General features: G+C 43.7%; 1 protein-coding gene across 1 annotated transcript; it reads left to right on the top strand.

The window, feature by feature from the left end:
• The first annotated feature begins 2,833 nt into the window (after positions 1 to 2,833).
• Positions 2,834 to 22,591, top strand: fblim1 (filamin binding LIM protein 1). The gene is made up of 8 exons (XM_084316607.1): positions 2,834 to 2,992; positions 3,975 to 4,474; positions 5,105 to 5,259; positions 10,812 to 10,920; positions 11,520 to 11,689; positions 12,239 to 12,417; positions 14,203 to 14,323; positions 21,871 to 22,591. The coding sequence occupies exons 2-8, from the start codon at positions 3,979 to 3,981 to the stop codon at positions 21,979 to 21,981; spliced, it is 1,341 nt and encodes a 446-aa protein (XP_084172733.1). The 5' UTR covers positions 2,834 to 2,992; positions 3,975 to 3,978; the 3' UTR covers positions 21,982 to 22,591.
• Positions 22,592 to 22,893: the final 302 nt, after the last annotated feature.

The raw sequence follows: 22,893 nt of genomic DNA, 5'->3' as shown, positions 1-22,893 counted from the left end.
AGTAGCTACATAATACATACACATCTACGTTATAACTCAGCAGCTACTGAATACATACACATCTACGTCATAACTCAACAGCTACTGAATACATACACATCTACGTCATAACTCAGTAGCTACATAATACATACACATCTACGTCATAACTCAGCAGCTACTGAATACATACACATCTACGTCATAACTCAGCAGCTACTGAATACATACACATCTACGTGTAACGGATATGTGCCGTGATAGTGTGACTTTCTTGGCGCAGCGGTTTGCGATGCTGGCCCCGGTGCGGACGCCCGGGGTTCGACTCCCACTCAAGGCATGGTCGAAGTAGTGGCAGGTTCAGTGTTGGACCGGCTACATACGTCATAACTCAACAGCTACTGAATACATACACATCTGACAACATCATAACTCAGCAGCTACAGAATACACATCTACGTCATAACTCAGCAGCTACTGAATACATACACATCTACGTCATAACTCAACAGCTACTGAATACATACGCATCTGACAGTGTCGTAACTCAGCAGCTACAGAATACATATACATCTGACAATGTCATAGAATAGTTCCCATCACCTTTAGCCTTTGTTGACTCTATACATGCAACTTCTCAAAGTTATGTTATTGTCATTATCTCGTGCAGTGAATAATCATGATAATATGATTGAAGCGATACTGTGTCATGTCAGCTTAACGTACAAGCCACTGACCCGAGCGCTTATCAAACCCCTGCATCTAAAAGTGTTAGACGGGTCTTTACTGGAAGAGTTAGTTTGAGGAGAAGGGGGAGGGGCATAGATTTCTGGGGATTATGTCATCACTAGGCATGCTCTCTCCTGCATCCGTGACATCACTGGAGCATTCCATTCCTTAGACACTAGAACAACACAGACCCCCTGAACCAGCTCCCCCTTTTTTCTCCGGATCCCCTTCTTCAGCTAACTCTCTCTCCCTCTCTCCCTCTCTCTCTCTCTCTCTCTCTCTCTCTCTCTCTCTCTCCCTCTCCCTCTCCCTCTCTCTCTCAGTTCACTCACACATTCTTGCCTGCCTGCTTCTTTCATGTTAAGCCCACATCCATTCCCCCCCATCTTTCACCACACACACATTTCCAGTCTCCCTTTTGTCTGCCCTCCTCCTCCTCCACCTCCTCCTCCTCCTCCTCCTCCTCCTCCTCCTCCTCCTCCTCTCCTAAACTTCACTTCCCCTCTGACTGGCTGATATGAGGGAGTAAAGTCGGACTTCATTAGTTCAGGCTCTGGGGAAAAAAATAAAACAAACTATTTGCTGATCGGTGGAGCTGATATTGCCTGAAAGTCGGCTCGGAGAAGGAACACAAACACAAAACAAAGCATTCGGTTCATAACTCTTCCAGGCAGCATTTCTCACTGTTCTGCCCCCCCCCCCCTCTCTCTCTCTCTCTCTCTCTCTCTCTCTCTCTCTCTCTCTCTCTCTCTCTCTCTCTCTCTCTCTCTCTCATAGCCTACTTATTCCCTCCATACCCCCCTCAGATGCATCTCTCCTTCTTGCACAACGCTATGATTCATCTCCCTGTAACATTGTTGGTCATTTAATGTCTTGCTTCCTTGCCTCGGAGGTCGATCAAGAGTCGAGGGCTTGTTGTGATTAGATGGTATAGGACGCTTCCCCGCTCCTCACCATCATTAGTGGGTGTGTGTCTGTGTGTGTGTGTGTGTGTGTGTGTGTGTGTGTGTGTGTGTGTGTGTGTGTGTGTGTGTGTGTGTGTGTGTGTGTGTGTGTGTGTGTGTGTGTGTGTACGTGTGTGTGTGTGTCTGTGTCTGTGTCTGTGTCTGTGTCTGTGTGTGTGTGTGTGTGTGTGTGTGTGTGTGTGTGTGTGTGTGTGTGTGTGTGTGTGTGTGTGTGTGTGTGTGTGTGTGTACTGTACGTGTGTACGTGTGTGTCTTGGCTGCGTTGTCAGTCAGCGAGGGACACAAAGCCGAAGCCATGCCTTGGACACACTGACAGAAGGAGTGACTGAGTGAGCGAATGTGGCGGGCGGGGGGAGGGGTGCAGAAGGAAGGAGCGAGGAGGAGGAGGAGAAGAAGAAGAAGAGAGGGGAAAAGAAAAGAAGGCAGACTCATTGAGGGAGGTAGAGAAGCTGACAGAACAATGAGGGAGAGAGAGACGGAGAGGGAGAGAGAGAGAGAAAAGGAGAGAGAGGGGGAGGAGAGTGTTAGTTGGTGAAGGCAGGTACAGTCACATCCTGTTGGGTTTCAACAGATAAAGGGTGGAAGGAGGGCGGGGGGTGTGTGTCTGGGTTCTTTTATCTATTCGTGGATGAGCAGCACTTTGTAGGATAACGTACTGTATATACTGTATGTGTGAAGGATGTTTGTAAAAGTCTGAATGTGTAATACTACATGTGTGTGTGTGTACCAAAGAGTTCTATTATAGGTGTGTACATATATGTGTGTGTGTGTGTGTGTGTGTGTGTGTGTGTGTGTGTGTGTGTGTGTGTGTGTGTGTGTGTGTGTGTGTGTGTGTGTGAGTGTGTGTGTGTGTGTGTGAGTGTGAGTGTGTCTGTGTGTGCGTGTGCATGCCTGCCTGCCCTCTTGCCAAAGTTTTCATAAGTATGTGTCATACTTTTTTTTTCCCATTTTCTTTTTACTGCACTTTTGCCAGAGATTAACTATTCACCTTTTACGGTCGGGAAAGTGCTATTGTCACTCAGCCAGAGAGGGAGGGAGGAGGAGCAGGAGGAGCAGGAGGAGGAGGAGGAGGGGTGGTCTGAGGGGAGGGGAGGGAAGGGAAGGGAAGGGAGGAGGAGCAGGAGGGGGGGTTAGGGAGGGAGGTACAGGGAGGAAAAGGAGTGGCTTTCAGTGTAGATAGCTGCCCTGCTCTCCGGCTCTCAATAGTGGCGGCTCTGGAGGGAAAATCCGGAGAGACGACCCAGAAGAGTCGCGGCAGAGAAGAGAAGGGGAGGGAGAAGAAGAAACCGCTTCACATCCAACCACAGCTCTCCTCTCAGGTATGTAGTGACAACGTGACGGCCGGCCGTGGACTTAACCTAAACAGGTCCTTCTAGATTTATGCTATGTGCCTCTGAATCCTTTCATTATGGGTAAGGGGGTTTAGGTTTGTGTGTGTGTGTGTGTCTGTGTGTGTGTGTGTGACGTGTGTGTCTGTGTGTGTGTGTGTGTCTCTGTTATTAACCTTTTATGTTCAATATACTGTCTGTATATTGCAAGATACAATATGTTACTGTATTACACATACAGTATGACCCTTAGTGCTCCAACACAGTGACTAAGAGGGTGTGTCTTAGCTTGACTAACAGTAGTTGAGATGATAAGGGTATCTTCAGGTAATCTTCAACTGTATCTTTCTACTCTTATACTTATAAGTCTGAATTCAAAAGTAAGCCTCCATTTTCCCAATGGGATCTAAGCATAATATTCACGTGAATGACATAAAGAAGAAAGTGAAGATGCACTAAATGATCCTGCCATTTACTGCTTACCTACTATTCTGTGTGTGTGTCTGTGTCAGTCCTGTTGACAATACCAGTGTTTCTCAAAGTGGGGTCCGGGGACCGCTAGGTGTCCTCCTTGAGGGGGTTCAAGGGGACTCCCAGTAAAATCGGGAATAGTTTAATTTCACTAAGGTTTTCTTCACTAGAAGTTAGTACAGTGAGAGAAGTGACAATACTTCTCTCTCCTATACTCCACCTACAGTATAGACACTTATGGAACTCTGGATTACATTGCCGCAAAAAACATCTTCTCAGATGGGGGTCCGTGGGGCTAAATCTTTATGGCAGTCCTTGGCCAATTCCATGTCAATTTAGGGGACATGAAAAAGTTTGAGAACCACTGGACAACGTCAGTCCTGTTGACAATACTAACTCGCTGAGCATTGCTGTTTGTTTCTAATCATCTAATCGGTTGTACTGTATGTGTGTATGTGTTTATGTGTGTGTCTGTGTGTGTGTGTGTGTGTGTGTGTTGTAGAAGCATGGCCTCCGCAGCCCCAGCAAAGAGGATGGTCTCCTCCGTCTTCATCACTTTGGCGTCCCCTTACCGAGCCACTGTAACCCCCCAGCAGCATGCCTTCCAAACTCACAGTGCCCCCGCCAGGGATGTGCAGCACGCCGCCGTGCGGGTTAACCCCACTGACAGTGCCCCCGCCAGGGATGTGCAGCACGCCGCCGTGCGGGTTAACCCCACTGACAGTGCCCCCGCCAGGGATGTGCAGCACGCCGCCGTGCGGCTTAACCCCACTGACAGCAACAGCAGCAACGGCCGCAATGGCAGCAATGGCAGCATGCATGCGCTCAGTCCCAGACGTAAGAAAGAGAGCTGTTCGTCTGACCCCTATGGCAGTGCAGGCAGTGTAGGTCAGGCTGCCCCGGACACCAGGGCCGCCGGTCCCGGGCCCGCGCTCGCCAGCCTCTCCGGACCCCTCCTTGGAGAGAAGGAGGACAAACAGGACAGGGGGTCTGCAGCAGGAGGTAACTGGGGACATTGTCCTTGATACCCCCCCGTCAAAAGGGGGTTCCTGTTCAAGCCAGGGTTTGGGATCAAGTCACTTTAAATTCAGTCCAAGTTTAAAGGTAGAATCTGTCATTTTGACCGCTATAGGCGAAAGGGCCCTGCTCGGTGTTGCACGTTGTTTGCATTTGTTTTGGTTTGATGTGTGGGCTGGAGTTAATAAGTTATTATGCTGTGAATGTCTCCAGACCTCTCTTGGCAGAGCCTGAGTTGTGGCCAGCCATAGCGATCCCTCCCCTATCCTTACTTATCTCCAACCCACACGTCAGACCAAAACAAAAACACATTTAAAAAAAGTGCAATGCCATGGCTCTCTTGCCTAGAGGTCACTGTTTGACGGCGTTACATTATTCTACCTTTAAATTGGCGTTTACTTTGCAGATGATGGAACATTCATTCATCATCTCATATACTTGTCCATTAGGTTGGGTAGTAAAACATTTCCATGCCAAAAGCTTTACGATAATATTTGAGATTGCAAGAAAATCCACTTCCTGAATTCATCAAGGTGAATTGATCCCAACCCTGGTAGACGTACTGCGATTCAAATGGACTTGAAAGAGGTTCTGTCTCTTTTCTTTCCTCTACAGAGATCCTTCCGCCTCCACCCTCGCTGCCCACGTCTCTGGAAACAGGATTCTCTCAAGATCCAGCGCCTCCACTGCCTCCTCCTCCTCCTCCCCAAGACTTTCTCGTTCCCTCCATTCCAGTATCACCAGGCCAAACACCAACTACTAACCAACAGGTACAGCGTGCTGCTCCTACACCTGCAGCAGCGCTAATATACTTCGATCTCATACACACGTCGGCTAGCTACATCTAATCGGAACACTCCATTTTAGGAGGCACAAATAATGACTTACCTACAGTAGGAACCCTATGTTAACAATATGATTTCACTTCTAGAATTAGAGGCTAAGTACATTTACATTAGCATTTAGTCACTTTTATCCAAGTCAAACAGTGTTGAAACTTGTGTGCTACGGTATTGAGTGCACAGTAGTAAAGACATATTAGCATAGTAGGTAGTAATATAGGCAAGGGAGATTAGAGAAGGTAGGAAGCTGGGAATCAAAAGAATAGTTCTTTATTGAATGTAAGCCAAGTATAGAAACGAGACTTGAGAGTAACCGATGCTTAATCAATGCTTTGTTAACATAGTTCTTTGTTAGATCCTAAGTAATTAATCATTATTACTGTGTGTTACCCATTAATCAGTTAGCATGTTGATAGCATAGTAGCTAACACATGTTCAGAAGAAGCCTCACAGTGCTGCTTTCCTAAATGCTGTATCATGTTGTGGTTCATGAGGAATCGTCTGCGGAACAGATTAGTGGAGGGAAAGCACAGCTGTCTTTCAGATACGACTAGACTACACCAAAACATACTGTGACTTCTTCACAAAAACAGGATACGTTCCAAACCGTTGATCTCTCTTGGTGAAAACATTTATTTACTCTTTTCGTGGCCTCCGTCTCGCCGTAGAAACAATGAGAAGGCAGACCAATAAAGCCTGCTGGATTTGGGGCAAGAGGGTTGGATGCAAAGCAACCCTTTCCCTTTCTCGGTCACAGGGGAGTTCATGTACTTCACTGAGAGCGCTCACAATAGACGGGGCCCCTTCAATAACATCAGCTGTATTCCGTCTCGACACAGAGAAAGGGATGGAAAATAAACACTCACAGATACTCACATTTGAGGTTGTTTTGGCAGGATTTATAGCGAAAAACGGCATCCTCAACACCGAAACATCTTTACAATTTCATAAAGCGGCAGTTCTCAAACTTTGTTACGTCACGGAGCCCCGACTTGATACACAGTAGGCTGCAAATCCCTGTTTGATTATTTGTATTAATTATTATTTTGACCCAGGGACCACCACGTGAGATTTTCGTGTGTTTTCGGTATGATTTTATCTGGAATGGCTGTCTGTACGGTACTGTAGCTGGGGAGATGATTGATTGATTGATTGATTGAAAACTTTAATTAACAGATTGCAGAATGGGTACAATACAGTACAGCTCAATACACACAATTGTTAAGGGGATGCAGACCAGAGAAAGACTTTCGTCTAGTTTACATCAGGGTCCCCCATTTTCAATTCATAATGACCGGGGAGAGAGTGAAAACCCATGATCAGAGTCAATACAGAGACATACGATTCTTATACATTCTTTCCAGTGTTGTAGTCGAGTCACTAAATCTCGAGTTGAGTCTCGAGTCCCCAGTGTCCGAGTCCAAGTCATCAAGGTTGAGTCCACTCCACTCTGGCATTCAAAGAGCTGACATACAAATAAAAAAAGGTCTACATTAAACATAAATGACACAGTGGTCACCATTTCAAAGGGTGTTTATTTACTTTGTGACACAATAGCCAAACAAATGCACTAGCCATGAATATCTTATGTCAAATGATTAGGGCCTATTAAAAAAAAAAACTGTATTTATCAATTAACAAATCCGAGTCCTCGTCTGTACCTTCCGAGTCCGAATGCAGTCAATGCTCAAGTCCAAGTCGAGTCACGAGTCCTGAAAATCAAATACTACAACACTGATTCTTTCATTGGACTTCTAGTGAAATAAGGTATGAAATATTAGTCACACACACTCCCACTCAGGGCTTTATGGGGTAGAACACATAGTAGCTTACTACAAAAACCTAGGGGTCCGCAAGGACGACTTCAAGCTGGAAATGGTAACAACAGATGAGGTACTCAATAAACTGAGCGCCCTCCAACCTAACAAGGCCACTGGCCATGACAACATCCCCTCCAAATTCCTCAGAGACTCAGCAGCCGCCATCACCCCAATCATCACACACATAATAAACCTCTCCATAAAACAGGGACACGTCCCCAAGGACTTCAAAATTGCGAGGGTGACCCCTCTGCACAAAAAGGGCAGCAAATTAGACCCAGGCAACTACCGCCCTGTTTCTATTCTCACCTCCATCTCGAAAGTCATGGAAAAAATAGTCTACGAACAGGTCGAAAAGTACCTAGCGGAAAAAAATCTAATCTACGAATTCCAATCTGGCTTCAGAACATCCCACTCCACTGACACATGCCTTCTCTATTTGAATGACCACATCAAACAAGAGGTGGACGCAGGCAAATACTGCGGCATGGTCATGCTGGACCTACAAAAGGCCTTTGACACGGTCAATCACTCCATTCTGATTGACAAGCTAAAAGCAATTGGTTTTGATAGTCTATCAGTGAGCTGGATGCAATCCTACCTTGAGGGGAGGGAACAGATGGTGGAGGTAAACGGTACCCTATCCCCCCCCCTCACAGTGAGCTGTGGTGTTCCACAAGGAAGCATACTAGGACCGCTACTGTTCCTAATTTATGCAAATGACATGTCGTCAGCTTGTGACTGCAACTTGTTCCTGTTTGCGGACGACTCAGCCCTGCTGGTCTCTGACAAGAACAAGTTACAGGTTGAAAAAACCCTCAGCTCGGAACTAGGCAGAATCTGCATATGGCTCGCTGATAACAAACTATCATTACACATGGGCAAAACAGAGTCCATTCTCTTCGGTTCAAATAACAAACTCAGCAAGACCGACGGCTTCTCAGTTACAGTGGGTGACAATATTGTCACAAGGAAAGATGAAATTACCTACCTGGGTTCCATCCTAGAGGCTAATCTCTCCTGTGACAAAATGGCATCCAATGTAATAAAAAAAGTCAACCAACGAACTCGATTCTTGTACCGGATCTCCTCTCTGGTAAACAAGAACACCCTGAAGACTCTGGCAGGAGCACTCATTCAGGGGTACTACGACTATGCTTGCACCTCATGGTACCAAAGCACCTCAAAGGCGCTAAAAACAAAATTACAAACATCTCAAAACAAACTGGTCAGACTACTGCTTGACCTTACTCCTAGAACCCACCTCACCCCTGCCCACTTTGACAACCTAGGATGGCTTAGAGTAGATGACAGAGTACAGCAACTTGCAATGGGCCTGGTCTACAAGATACACTACACGACCAAGGTACCCATGTACATGGCAAAATACTTCCCAAAGGTCAGTGAATACCACGATCACAACACCAGAGGGAGCTCCACAAATCATGTTAAACCCAGATTCGGCTCAAATAAGGGACTAAACACGTTTTGCAATTATGCCACATCAATGTGGAACGCCCTACCCAAAGCTGTAAAGGAATGTGGATCACTACCCACTTTCAAAACCTCTCTCAAGAGACACCTACGGGAGACTGCAATTCAACACTGGCCCCTGTAAATATCCTAACCCAACCCCCTCCAATGTACAGTCATTTACCTAGTATGGTTTTGTCAATAGTCCAATGTACAATTTTGTTTGTTTGTACAGAGTCTCCCCCCCCTCAATGTACAGTTTTGCTTGTTTATACAGTGTGCCCCCCCCCCCCCCCCAACCACCTCCAATGTAAATTACCCAGTATGGTTGTCAATATCCCAGTGTACCCAACCCCCCCCACCCAACCTCCTCCAATGTACAGTTTCTACGTCAAATGTATATACTCCCTTTTCTTGACTCCTTCTGTATCACAAACAGTACTGTATTTGCAAATCTGGTATGTCATAAATGTATAGATGTAGCAGTACTGACTATCTGTATGTCATGTATGTCATATATGTCCTGATGAATTGAAAATGGGGGACCCTGATGTAAACAAGACGAAAGTCTTTCTCTGGTCTGCATCCCCTTAACAATTGTGTGTATTGAGCTGTACTGTATTGTACCCATTCTGCAATCTGTTAATAAAGTTTTCAATCAATCAATCAAAACACACACACACACACACACACACACACACACACACACACACACACACACACACACACACACACACACACACACACACACACACACACACACACACACACACACACACACACACACACACACACAACCTTGAAAACCAATGACCCAAAGAATTTCACAGCTTGGAATTAATTTCTTTCTTTTAAAGCAAATTCTGAAACCGGAAGAAAAAAGATTATATAATTTTTTTAAAGAGTCTCCATGTCATTCAAGGCCCTAAAAGCTCACAGTGAGGTTACAATGACTATTGAAGCGGATCCAAATTTGGTGGGATATACAATACTTAATATTCAATACACCCTAGAAATCGGGTACGTTTTTGATGCTCCTAATCCCCTTATGGACCCCATCTGGTTCAGAGCTGATCATATTCATATTACTATAGAACAAAGCTCATCCGGGTATAAAGACTCAAACAGTGTCTGGGTCCACAAAATCAGCCTCCCAACACTCGTTGTCTATGGAGCATCTTCAGACTTAACGTTTCAAGGCATCGCAGGTTCAAGTCTATAAATCTCTGGTGTCTGGCTTTGAGAGAGAGTTGTTTGATTGGACTGCGCTAGAGTGTGATGGGAATATGGGGATTTTTAAGGGACTTTTTTAATTGAGTGGGGTGCCCCATTAACACCTTTCCTGATAAATGACCCCCAGGGGTCCTTGAGGGGATTCCAGGGGGTATCCAGAAAGATAGGGCACAGTTTAATTTCACTATTTAATATGGTAGAGGACAGGCCAATGAGAGAAGATATGGGTGACTATTCTGATCATAGACTTCACTCTCTCTCCACTGCTATCTCCTCATCTACAGACGCAGACACAACATTTCATTTAATTTCAAACCTTTATTTAAACACGAAAGGCGACTGAGGTTTTCCTCATTTACAGTCACGTTGAGTGTACATACAGAAATAAGCATAAAAGCATATAAAATCACACAGCATGTAAAATCATAACAATAAGACAACAAGACTGGCAAAAAGCAAGGATAATAAATCGATTAAAACACGTACAACTTGATTGACAAAGGTTGGAGATCAAGGTCTTAAACTCTGCAACAGAGGGGAGAATCTTAAGCTTTAAGGACTGTTGGAGTTCATTCCATGAGCTAGGGGCATCATAGTGAAATGCAGATTTACCCTGTTCAGAGTAAACTCGAGGGACCTTAAGGACCAGCCAATCACTAGAACGGGTTCCATAGGTTCCAAAATTCCATTCCAATAATGATGTAGTATATAAGGAGGTAGGCCTTAAAATGAACATGTGTTTGGTGCGCCTCTCCATCAGAGAGGACCAACCAACCTTCTCATAAAGGACACAGTGATGAATCTGAGGGCAGAGTGATATACAGAGTGATAAACATCTCATCAAATGTGGATTTTCAGTCTAACATGTATAATTTTGGGGGTTGTTCGTTGTTTTATGCAAAAAGGTTGAGAACCACTGCCATGCATTTCACAGCATCAATTCTTCATTCCTAGCACGCTGCACTCGAGGCAAAGACGAGAACACCATCTAGTGGGACAGAAAATGAACAGACATCCCACGAGGTCCAGAACACTGTCCCCGAGATGACTCCTGAAAGCCGGGGTAAGGTGATTCCTACCTCAGAGAGGACCAAAACTATATATATATATATGCTTTACAAGCTACCTACCAGCTGCTAAATACCTCCGTTCATTCAACTCCTGATGTATGCATCGAGTGCTTCGTGTGCAAATTGTTTTCCTTTAATTTAATTCACCTTGAAACATGATGAGACCGATGAGAATAACAGATAATTGTCTGTTGTTAGCCTCTATTTTGTATCGATATTGTGTGCCACCAGGTCGGATCCAAAGGAAGCCTTTACAAACAGAAGATACTTATCAATAAAAAAGACCTCCACATTCACGATTAGAATGGGCTGTTTACCCTCTCTTAGATTCTTCAAACAAATACCATGTGGGAAGATGCTGAAGGGGGGGGGGGGGGGTCAGGAGCAACCCCTGATAATTTGCACTGTAGTAATGCTGTAGTAATGTAGTAAGGCTGTTATCACTGCATGTTGTCCTGTCATCATCACACAGTACCATGTATGCGTGTCATACTGTGGACACTTGAATACACCATCATCACCGAGACCTATTCCTGTAACGCGTCTCTGTATGTGGTGGATAAAGTGTTTCTGATATGTGTGCTCTTTGCAGAAGTGTGTGGCTTCTGTCGGAAGACTGTGGCCCTCAGCGAACCTGCGATCGAGGCCCTGAACAGGACTTACCACGAGAGTTGCTTCCAGTGCAGGCAGTGTCACCTCCCCCTGGCTGGTAAACTGTACTATAACAAGGCAGGGATACCGCTCTGCGAGGACTGCTATCAGGTAGGGACTACTTTGAATACAACACCACCCAAATTAAGAATTCAAATATGTTGTTTCTGTGGTCGAGGAAAGAGTTTTTGCAACCGTGAGCTACTGTCTCCGAAAGAGACCAGAGATGTAAAACTCAAACTTGTGATGTCATCAGTTTGGGGCTGTTCCATAGACAATGAGTGGGGGACTGTTTGTCAACCCACAGAATGTGCTCAGACCTGAAACATTCTTCCCGAGTGCTGTCAATGTCACCGTTACCATCTTTCCAAATTCAGTCTATGGAGCAGCTTCAGACTTTATACCTGATGACCTCACAGGACCTCACAGGTCCCACTATAGTTTTACAAATATGTTCACAAATGTTTCTTTGGTCCAACATGTAGGATTCTTTTTATTTTAAATTTGTATTATTATTCTGCATGTGATCACGTGATCTAAAACACACACACACACACACACACACACACACACACACGAGTGCTTTTTTCTCATCATTAGACTGTACTATTGTGTTCTAAAGTACCTTTTTCAGTACTCCTGTGTCTCTCTCTCCTTCAGGCTAGTTTGGAACTTTGCTGGGCATGTGGTGAGGCGATCAAAGACCATGTGATCCGTGCACTGGAGCGAGCGTACCACCCCCCTTGCTTTACCTGTGCAACATGCAGTCAACCAATTGGAGAGCAAAGATTTGCCCAGGGAGAAGTTGGGGAAGTCTACTGCCTCCAGGACTACTACAGGTATAAATACACGTATGCATATAATATATATATATATGTTAAAGAATTACATCCATAAATATAAAACATTACGTCGCCCAGAAGCTAACAAAGGAGATGGTAAAGTACTAGTGTAATTTTTTTTTAGAAGTAAACTGAGATTGGCGGTCAGGTGGCGTAACGGAGATTGCGTTCGTCACCAAACCCCGGAGCGGCTAGATTCGCCTGTTCGAATCCAGCTCACAGCTCCGGGGTTGTCACCAGCTTGGCTGGCCGTTCACACTAATACAATTGGCAGTATTAGAGGGTGGGAGAAGCTGGCGGGGTGGGTCCGGGTCGTTGTAAACAGCGACTCCTACAGTTCGGTCGGGGCGCCTGCTAAGCGCGGATAGGACTTGAGTGGGATAGTGTGATCCTTCCACACGCTACGCCCTCTCAATGAGAATCCGCGCTGCCAGGTGAAAAGAAGCGGTTGATTGGCTGGATGTGTGTCGGAGGAAGCACGTGATAGCCTCCACTCTCCCAGACCGACTGTGGGGGGTAAGTGCGCAGCGACCAGGAAGGGGATTGGGAATTGGCATAACGACTAACATTGGGATGGGAGAAAATCGGAGGAAAATGGAGGGGGAAAAAGACAAAAGAAAAAAAGAAAAAAATAAGTAAACTGAGATTGTACAATTTCTAGACACCATTCGAGTGCAACAGCTGGGAAAGACCTAAGACATGGCTGAGATTCATGTAGCATTCCCTCCACACAGAAGACATGGCTGAGATTCAGGTAGCATTCCCTCCACAGTCCACACAGAAGACATGGCTGAGATTCAGGTAGCATTCCCTCCACAGTCCACACAGAAGACATGGCTGAGATTCAGGTAGCATTCCCTCCACAGTCCACACAGAAGACATGGCTGAGATTCAGGTAGCATTCCCTCCACAGTCCACACAGAAGACATGGCTGAGATTCATGTAGCATTCCCTCCACACAGAGGACATGGCTGAGATTCAGGTAGCATTCCCGCCACACAGAAGACATGGCTGAGATTCAGGTAGCATTCCCTCCACACAGAAGACATGGCTGAGATTCAGGTAGCATTCCCTCCTCACAGAAGACATGGCTGTGTAGAGATAACTGTGTAAGCATCCATCCAAGGGGACAAGAGAACCTAAACCACGCCAGGAAAATGTCCCCCACAGCACAATTGCTTAATGGGGCAGTTCACCTAAAATAAAATCAACAAACATTATTTTCGCTCTTACCCGGAGTAATATCTATCTATCCAGTTTTGGTGTGATTTGCTTAGTTTTGGCACTTGGTTTGTGACGCTCAAAGCGCCAGAAAGATTTATTCTGTGAACTGCCCCTTTAATTGTATCATGCAGTACACCTGTATGGAAGCATCTGCATTTGTTATATTTCTCCACTCATTCATTTAGATTTGTATATATCTGTCTGTACACACACACACACACACACACACACACACGCATATTTGTGGTTGGAGCCTGTGATATTTTGAAGATGTTGAGAATGTGCTTTGGCTAAGGTGTTTCTTATGTTTTTATTGTTTTTTTGTTACCGTGATGTAATGTACTGTAATGTTGTAGGTTGTATGTTAGGACCCCAGGAAGAATAGTCTTTCACCCATGGGTGTAGACTAATGGAGATCCATAAATTAACAAATAAACAAATCTAGAGAGAGCAAAAACATGGAATTATATGTTTAGGGGCGGATTATGTTGTTTTTGAGAACATTGGCGGTGATAATGAAATAAACATTTACATTTTGTTTGTTTGTTTTTTTAATAGGAAATATGCTCCACAGTGTAGCGCATGCACGCAGCTAATCATTCCCAAAGAGGATGGTACAGACAGCTACACTGTGGAATGCCTTGGACGCTCCTTCCACGAGGACTGCTATCGCTGTCAGGTGGGTGTGCAGACAGAGACAGACATGGGCTTTCCCCAGGGTCTTCAAACAAGATGCTTCTGAGTTTCACTAGGTGGTGGTCTGACTGGGGGGCAAAGGATTTTGCAATATAGAAAGCCATTTGCTGTAATTTCCTGCAACTTAAAAACATAATTTCAATAAAATAGCTAATAAAAGTTCCAAATAAGTTATTTATTTAAGTACAGTGTATAAGGTATAAGCTGGCCCCAAGCTTTCACGGCAAAATTATAATAAAAAAAATTAAATAAAGTATATATATATTTATTTATGTATTTATCTTTAAACACATGGTGACGCTGCTGCATCATCATAGTGGCGCTGTGCCCCTATAACATTGTTTTAGGGAAAGCCCTGCATGCATCATGCACGTTGGAATCAATTCACTTTCAATTCAGTGAATTCAGGAAGTGGATTTTCCTTTACTGTAAATGCGAATACTGAAAAGCTTTTGGCATGTAAAAGGTTGTGGGCTACTGTCCAACCTATCGAAAACCTAGTGACAATGGATGCTCTATCATCAGCAAGAGAACAGCAGTTTCTCTTTACGTTTTGGTCAAGGTCAAGGTCAGATAGATTTATACAGCACATTTAACACTATGATCGCCGATGACGAGTTAAGACGTCATTCCTAGCCATGCTCATTCTGCCGAAGACGCCATAACTCATCTTTGATGTCAATATTTCAAAAATCTGTCATCGAAATCATATTTCCTTTCCGGAGCCCTGAGATGTACTGGTGAGCTCCACTCAACTGTCTAACGGTTCGAGAGCGCCATCTGGTGGCCGATCGGCAGATCGGCCAAGAGGGAGGGGCGCGCCAAACAGGAAGTGCTCATCCATATGTGCTCCGGGCACTCGCGATCGGTAGCCGGACTCCATCTCAACACACTGGATGATCAATCGCTCGCCCTAACTCAATAAACAACGTTATTTGGACGTATATAGTATTATACAACCTGGAAATGGTTCATCAGGATCAACATCCCATAATCGAAAACGGTCTACTCCACGCTGATCGTCCAACGGCGCGAGGAACATACGGTAAGATTCAGCGTTATTTTCGAACGTATTCCATATAAACTGCTATGATGAACATATGACCCACTCTGGATGAATCATCTAACGCTGCCCACGGAATTATAAACGATCCCCCGCCCATCCGGTCATCATCAGATCATACGTAGATCATTCTAGAAGTACGTCCAGTTGAAATTTTTCATCTCGCACAGATTCCTACCAAACTGTATCTGATCATCAATATAATGCATTTAGGGCTATAAATCACGTTCTGAAGAAAGCTGCAGAAAACGATAAAAACATACTTATACTTTAGACCATATTTTAGTATGAATATGTGAATGAAAAAGTTTAACGTTGCTACACCCTGAACAATACATATAGGACATTGAATGGGCCATAATAATGGCAATGTAGCAATAGAATTTAAAAAGTTATAGCCCTGCAAAGAAGGGGAACTTCTCCATAGACAAATAGAGCTGGCGAGGGATGGTAAATTATGAATTTAACCCATGGCGATTAAAGTGTTAAAAACAACCGAGTTTGACCAAAATGCTGGACAATACCAAGTACAAAAGTAGATAGATAGATAGATAGATAGATAGATAGATAGATAGATTATTCATCCCCTAGGGGAAATTCAGGGTATCTCATAGCTCACACAATTAACATAAGTACAGACAATAAAAAAGACAGACAATGACAGTTTCTCAGTCGTTCACCAACTATGTCCGCATCATGAATTAAGAGTAAGCGCATGATAAAATTAAAGTACATCAGATCTACCAATAATAATAAAAACGTGATAAATAAAACAGGTGTATAAAACAGGTGTATAAAAAACAGGTGTATAAAATAGGTGTATAAAAACGGGTGTATAAAAACAGGTGTGGGGAACAGGAAACAAACAACCAACCGCCACAGGTCAAGGTCATGGTCCCCCGCACTAGACTGAGTTGTTAAACAGTCTGATGGCTGTGGGGACAAAGGACCTCCTGTGCCGCTCAGTCCGCGAGTGCAGGGAGATGAGCCGTCCGCTGCGACTGCTGCTTTGCCCCACCAGGGTGTGGTGGAGAGGGTTGTTGGCATTGTCCCTGATGACCAGCAGCTTGCTCTGCATGCAACTCTCCACCACGGTCCCCAGTGGATCCAGTCTCCTCCTCACCACTGAGCCAACCTTCTTGACCAGCTTATCTAGCCGCCTGGCATCCCTGGCCGTGATAATCGTGATATTGCCACCCCAGTAGACAGCGGCAGAGAAAAACACACTTGCCACCACTGCCTGGTAAAACATATATAGCATTTCCCCACAGACATCAAAGGACCTGAGCCTCCTGAGGAAGAACAGCCGGCTCTGTCCCTTTCTGTAGAGCGCTTCTGCATTTGTCGTCCAGGTGCACACCTAAGTACTTATAGGTCTGCACCGTCACAATGGTGTTTCCCTGGATGCTGACTGGTTGCAGATGTGGTTTAGACCTGCGGAAGTCCAGTACCATCTCCTTGGTCTTGGATGCGTTCAGGAGAAGGCTGTTCTGTTCGCTCCAGTCGCTGAAGGCTCCCACCAGGTCCCTGTACTCCCCCTCCTGTCCCTTCCTCACACACGCCACAATCGCTGTGTCATCTGAATATTTCTGGATGTGGCAGGACTCAGTGTTGTAGTTGAAGTCTGCTGTCTAGAGGGTGAAAAGGAACGGAGCAAGAACAGTCCCCTGTGGAGCCCCAGTGCTGCTGACCACCGTCTCTGAGACACAGTTGCCCATCCTGACAAACTGGGGTCCGTATGACAGGTAGTTCGTTATCCAGGCCTTGTAGGGGTCCGCCCCCATCTTACCTAGCTTCTTTCTGAGTAGCAGAGGCTGGATTGTGTTGAACGCACTAGAAAAATAAAAGAAACTGTACAAATGTTGTACTTTGTAATAAGAATACAACACAAGATGCACAATTTACACAAACAGTAGTACTGCAAACTGTACTACACATAACAATGAAAATACAATATAAAATGCACAGTCAAAATAGAAACACGGATGTACGGCTCAACCTGAATTAATAATACAATGTATAAAGACTTCAAAATCACTATGGTTGGGGCATATCTAATATGTAAAGGTAAACTGTTCCACAGCTTGGGGGCAGCCACACCAAAGGCTCGGTCACCTTTAGATTTGAGCCTAGATTTAGGAACATCCAGAAGCAACTGATTTGATACCTCAGTGTTCTAGTTGGCGTGTGCACATGGATGAGTTCAACTAGGTACTAGCGACCATGTAAAATCTTAAATACAAACATCAAGATCTTAAAACGAATCCTGAAACTGACAGGGACCCAGTGCAGGGAAGCCAGAATCTGTGTAATATGGTCACGCTTTCTTGTGCCAAGCAGCAGCTTTCTGCACTAGCTGTAGGCGTCGTAGAGAGAGCTGGTCTAAGCACACACACAAAGAGTTACAGTAGTCAAGTGTATACGTAATGAATTGATTTAATTGAAAGTGTTACTGCCCATGCTAACTAGTGTTAAGTCGGTTACCAGTCATGGCACGGTCACGTTTGCACAAATGTTTTTTTGTCTCTCATTCACTGCCATTCAAAACCACATGAAATTGTGGCACACCTTTCACCTTCTGTTGTGAAGGAATGTTCACCTGCTTGGTCAAAGTTCAAATTAGTTCAACTTTGACCTGCGAAATCGCATGGCACACCTGTGGTCAACTAATGTAGGAGCAGCTGAGAGGATGTCGGCTGGTGACCAGTGAATGTTGATGAATGAACACCAAGCAGTGTCATATCCAGTACAGCCCACTTTAGCACCAGCATGCAACTGAAAACCCCATGCAGTACCATCTTTTCTGTACGGAGGGTCAGTATTCGTAACCTTTTTAGGCTTTTTATTTTATTTGATACCTCTTCAGTAATCTTAAAATCGCCGGATGTCTACTGTCTTCTGGGTTTTATTGAGTATGTCTAGCATGTTTACTTTCAGGAAGTGGATTCATACTTTACTACCAAAAATTACAATAAAAAGCACGACTTCACTGAACTGTACAACCAAATTAATCGTGGCAAATTTAAACCCCCATGCAGTGCTTTTCAAGTGTAAATAGATTAACTGTTTACTTTTGTCTGTTCATCACAAATGATGTAACACCCAACCAAGCTGCATTGCTTCTGTTGACGATAATAATAATAATGCAATGTGATTTATTTTCCCATGACAAGGAGCAGGACAAAAACATAATGTTTGACCTTCTGGCTGAACCTGCTGAACAATGTGTGTGTAGTAGGGTTAGTAGCTTCCGTCTGATTGTGTATGTACTGAGAGATTTCAGACACAGAATGTTAGACACTTTGCATTGTGGGGTAGATTAGGAGGACTGAATGACATTAAACATAGGGGCGGACATCTTTAAAATTGTAATCCGCAAGATCCTCATTTCTGTTAATTCTGGCGACATCTATTGGTGATAAGCAATCGTTGCTATTGTGTTTTTGCACTGTATGGACTTTCTTTCCATCTTAAAAAGTCACGCCAACCACTGAGTTAATCTTCTATTCATTCCAAACAAACTGCTGTTGCTGCTGGTGTTGTAAAATGCAGTACTTCTGTTTGCCAGATGATTTCCCCGGGAATGTCCTACCAGACACCATTCTTCAGAACAGGAATGTCCTACCAGACACCATTCTTCAGAACAGGAATGTCCTACCAGACCCCACTCTCTAGGACAAGAATGTCCTACCAGACACCACTCTCTCTAGAACAGCAAAGACCATTAAATGTAAAAGCATTCATGAACTGGGTATAATTAGAATCACTATTGTGTTATATCAATAGAGTGGCAAAATAGACATTTATTTACATGAACATTTTCGAGATTATTATTTTAATAAATCCTTAAATCCCCCCCAGTCCTACAAGCAGTCGCTCGCTGCCAATAAAGCTAAGTGTAATGAGTTTGCATCGCGCTAGTATTATGAGTGATGCTCCTAGCACAAACTCTCAAACTGCAAATGTGGTGCTATATGCAACAGTGTAAATCACTCCAGGGGAAGTCTAACATCCTTCTGTGCAATTGATGAAGAGGAACTCCGCAAAACCATAATTGCAAGAGGTTTTAGACAGTGTGATTGGAGATATCCTTGAAATTGTAAACAGCTCTCTCCAATCAGGCGTCTTTCCAGACTCACTGAAAACGGCTGTAGTTAGGCCCTTACTAAAGAAACACAACCTCGATCCCTCTGTGTTGAGTAATTATAGACCTATCTCTAATCTCCCTTTTCTGGGCAAGGTCTTAGAAAAAACTATCTTTCATCAACTGGATGTGTTTTTACAGAAAAATAAGGTCCATAACTAATTCCAATCTGGCTCCAGGAAGGGCCATAGCACTGAGACAGCACTTGTAAAGGTAATCAATGACCTTAGGGTGTTAATGCTCGAGTACTGGATAGGTCTGTCAGGCGCGGCCTTGTCCTGGTTTTATTCCTACTTAACACTTTGAGCGCCACGCCGGGTTTTCCTTTTTACCCCCTGAATGCCACCATCGGCGCCAATGTTAACGTTAATATCGCCTAATCTATGTTTTAAATTATGGCTATGTGCAGTGGTGCAGTCGTAATATGGGAACTGGTTACACGCCACGTGCGCTCCCGCGCACACGCATACATGTTCCCTCAGTTGCGCACAGAACAGATGATTATTATGCATAACAATGGAGATCAAGCAGCCCCCCACCTTCTCCTAGGTTCCTATTATTATGCAAAGTCTATAGGTGAGAAGTGAAGCCCACCGGCCGGGTAGCTTTCTACAACGGCCGGGTACTTATCATTGCGCGCACTTCTGCCCTGAGTGACCTACTAATAACACGCCGTGCCCATCGCATTATCAAAGACTATTTTCCAGTCAGTGCTGTCAAGGCAGATTGTTTTTTTATCACTTCATTTCCGTTTCAGAGCATTTAGAAAAGCACTCGTTTTGAGATAAAAAACAGTTCATTCTGGACCATTCTGTGAAAATCATCTTTTACTGTAATATTCCATAACGTTGTTATTTGTCGGCCTATTTATGAATCGTTTTCAAATAAACGCTAGATGATCAATATTATACGTGCACGCAAGCACATTCGGGCCGCGCACGGATAATCGCCGTTTTCATTTCCTCTTCGACTTTTACATAGAAACCGAAAGAACCCATTTCACAAAACAGCCTATATCTTCATCAAAATTAGTCTGATTATCCTAACACTGATAACATAGATTCCTTACCTGACATCAGATGGTATCCAACTGGTATATTCCAATTCCTGATCACCATTCGAAAAAATTGATAAGTGTATTGATCCAACGTGTGTACAGTGCAGTACATGAATCCGCGGGGCTCAGATCCCCCTGAATGAACGCTGGGACTCCGGCTGCATCAGTGGACTGGAAAATGTGGAGTACCGGATTTCTTTCCCCATCCATTTTCATTGAGTCCATTCCAAAATCCCTTATGTCATCTGGGAGACGACAGGGGGCGCTTTTTTCCACAATGATCGCCGGCGCCGCTCGGGTATACTCGGGTAGGCTCGGGTGATGCAATATGATTTCAGATCGCAAAAAAAAAAATCCGGGAAATCTCGTGAGTGGCTTTCAACCACATATAAAAAAAAAACGAGATATCTCGTGAGTGGCACTGAAAGTGTTAACAGGCAGAAGCTACTCTGTCAATCTAGCGGATTATGATTCTGACAAACACACCATCTGTTCTGGTATTCCGCAGGGCTCCATTCTTGGCCCTTTATTGTTCTCCCTGTATATACTGCCGCTGGGTGGACTTATTACCAATCACAGAGTTAACTTCCATTTAGCTGATGATACCCAGCTATACCTACAGCTCCAGACAAGCCCTGTGCTCTAGACCCGCAGTTGACCTATTACTCCAGACCTATTACTCCAGTTTTAGCTTCACTGCATTGGCTCCTGGTTGTTTTTAGGATTGATTTAAAAATTCTTGTGCTTGTTTTTAAAGCTCTTAATGGTCTGGCACCATCCTACCTCTGCGACTGCCTACATAAATATGTTCCAAACTGCCCCCTCAGGTCCTCTAGTGCGGACCTGCTCGAGGTGCCTACAATGAAATATAAAAAATATGACGAAGCAGCTTTTTGTTTCTATGGGCCGATGGCTTGGAATAATCTCCCACTACATCTAAAACAGGCAGCCTCTGTGGATAGCTTTAAAACACAGCTCAAGACCTATTTTTATACTCTTGCTTTTAGCTGATTTTAAAATCCCTGTTGTCATTTATGCTTTTTAGCTATTTTCTTAATCGTGTTTTGCTATTTATTTTCTTTGGTTTTAAACTCCTGCTTTTTTTTCTTTTTGTGTTTTTATTATTATTTTTTTGCTCTGTTAAGCACTTTGAGCTGCATTCTATGTATGAAAGGTGCTATATAAATAAAGATTATTATTATTATTATTATTAATACAGTTTCCCATTGACAAGATATTAATGCAACTCTTCATGTGGTCTGTCAGATTTGCGTCATCCAGCTGTCTCCTGAGCCCAACGACCATGGCTGCTATCCTCTGGACGGGAAGGTGCTGTGTAAATCTTGTCACATGAGCCTGGTTTCTGCCCAGCACTAATCAACACCAGCTGAAAGGGTGATGAAGAGTCCTGGATTGAGAAGATGGGAGACTGCATGCATTTTGGGAATTGGAACGTCAGAAACTTTCCTTTTTCAATATCATAATTTCTAAATATTATGAATGAAATATCATTATTTTTTACAATAGCAAAACATAGCCCTCTATAATGTGCCTCCTATACTTCTTTCATACTTGATCATTTTGCACTCTTTTATTTTTATTTTTTAAACACACTATTAAAATGCACCAAAGATATTTATTCAACAGCAAAAAAAAAAAAGAAAAAAAATCAAGAATTTTGTGGTAAGCAATCTTTGAATATTATGTAGTTTTGTAAGTTTTAAGCAATATGTGTCAACGATTGTATCCTTTCATATAAATGTAATATATATTATATCTAGAGGTGGGCACTACATTTCCGTACCAATATTGGTCACAGTGTACAAATACAATATTAACATGTATCGTTTTGCAAGAAATACTTCCAATTTCATAAGCAGGTACACTCTGCAGCCTGGTTGATTGTAACAAGTAGCAAACAGTGCCCATGCTCCACTAATGAACATTCCAAATGTGTTGATTATGAAAAAATAAAAGCTTCTTCAACTTAAACTCAATGTAACCTGATGATGTGATGTGACATTATTTCATGGTCTATCACTTCTTCTCTGTGTTTATCCAGGTCTAGTTAGATCAAAGTTTGGCCAAACAGCATTATACTTTCAAAACATAATACATTAAAGGCCCAATCAGTGATCCAGATGTAAACAAATGGGTCAAAAATAAGAAATTAGAGATTTTTGTATAGTTATATTGTATAGACAATATAGGCTAGTTGATTGACTGAGCTCTTGGTTGAAGGACTGAATGAATGAATGAATGAAAACTTTATTTAACAGATTGCAGAAT

This window comes from Notolepis coatsorum, assembly GCF_963971535.1.
Source record: "Notolepis coatsorum genome assembly, chromosome: 6".
Classification (NCBI taxonomy): domain Eukaryota; kingdom Metazoa; phylum Chordata; class Actinopteri; order Aulopiformes; family Paralepididae; genus Notolepis; species Notolepis coatsorum.
Note: the sequence above shows the minus strand (reverse complement) of the source record. Positions and strands in the feature narration are given on the sequence as shown.

Excerpts from the sequence above, each read along its gene's own strand:
- fblim1 (XM_084316607.1), top strand. The coding sequence starts at position 3,979 with ATGGCCTCCGCAGCCCCAGCAAAGAGGATGGTCTCCTCCGTCTTCATC. Across the intron at positions 12,418-14,202 it reads TGCCTCCAGGACTACTACAG|GAAATATGCTCCACAGTGTA; the intron begins GTATAAATACAC and ends TTTTTTTAATAG. Across the intron at positions 14,324-21,870 it reads AGGACTGCTATCGCTGTCAG|ATTTGCGTCATCCAGCTGTC; the intron begins GTGGGTGTGCAG and ends GTGGTCTGTCAG.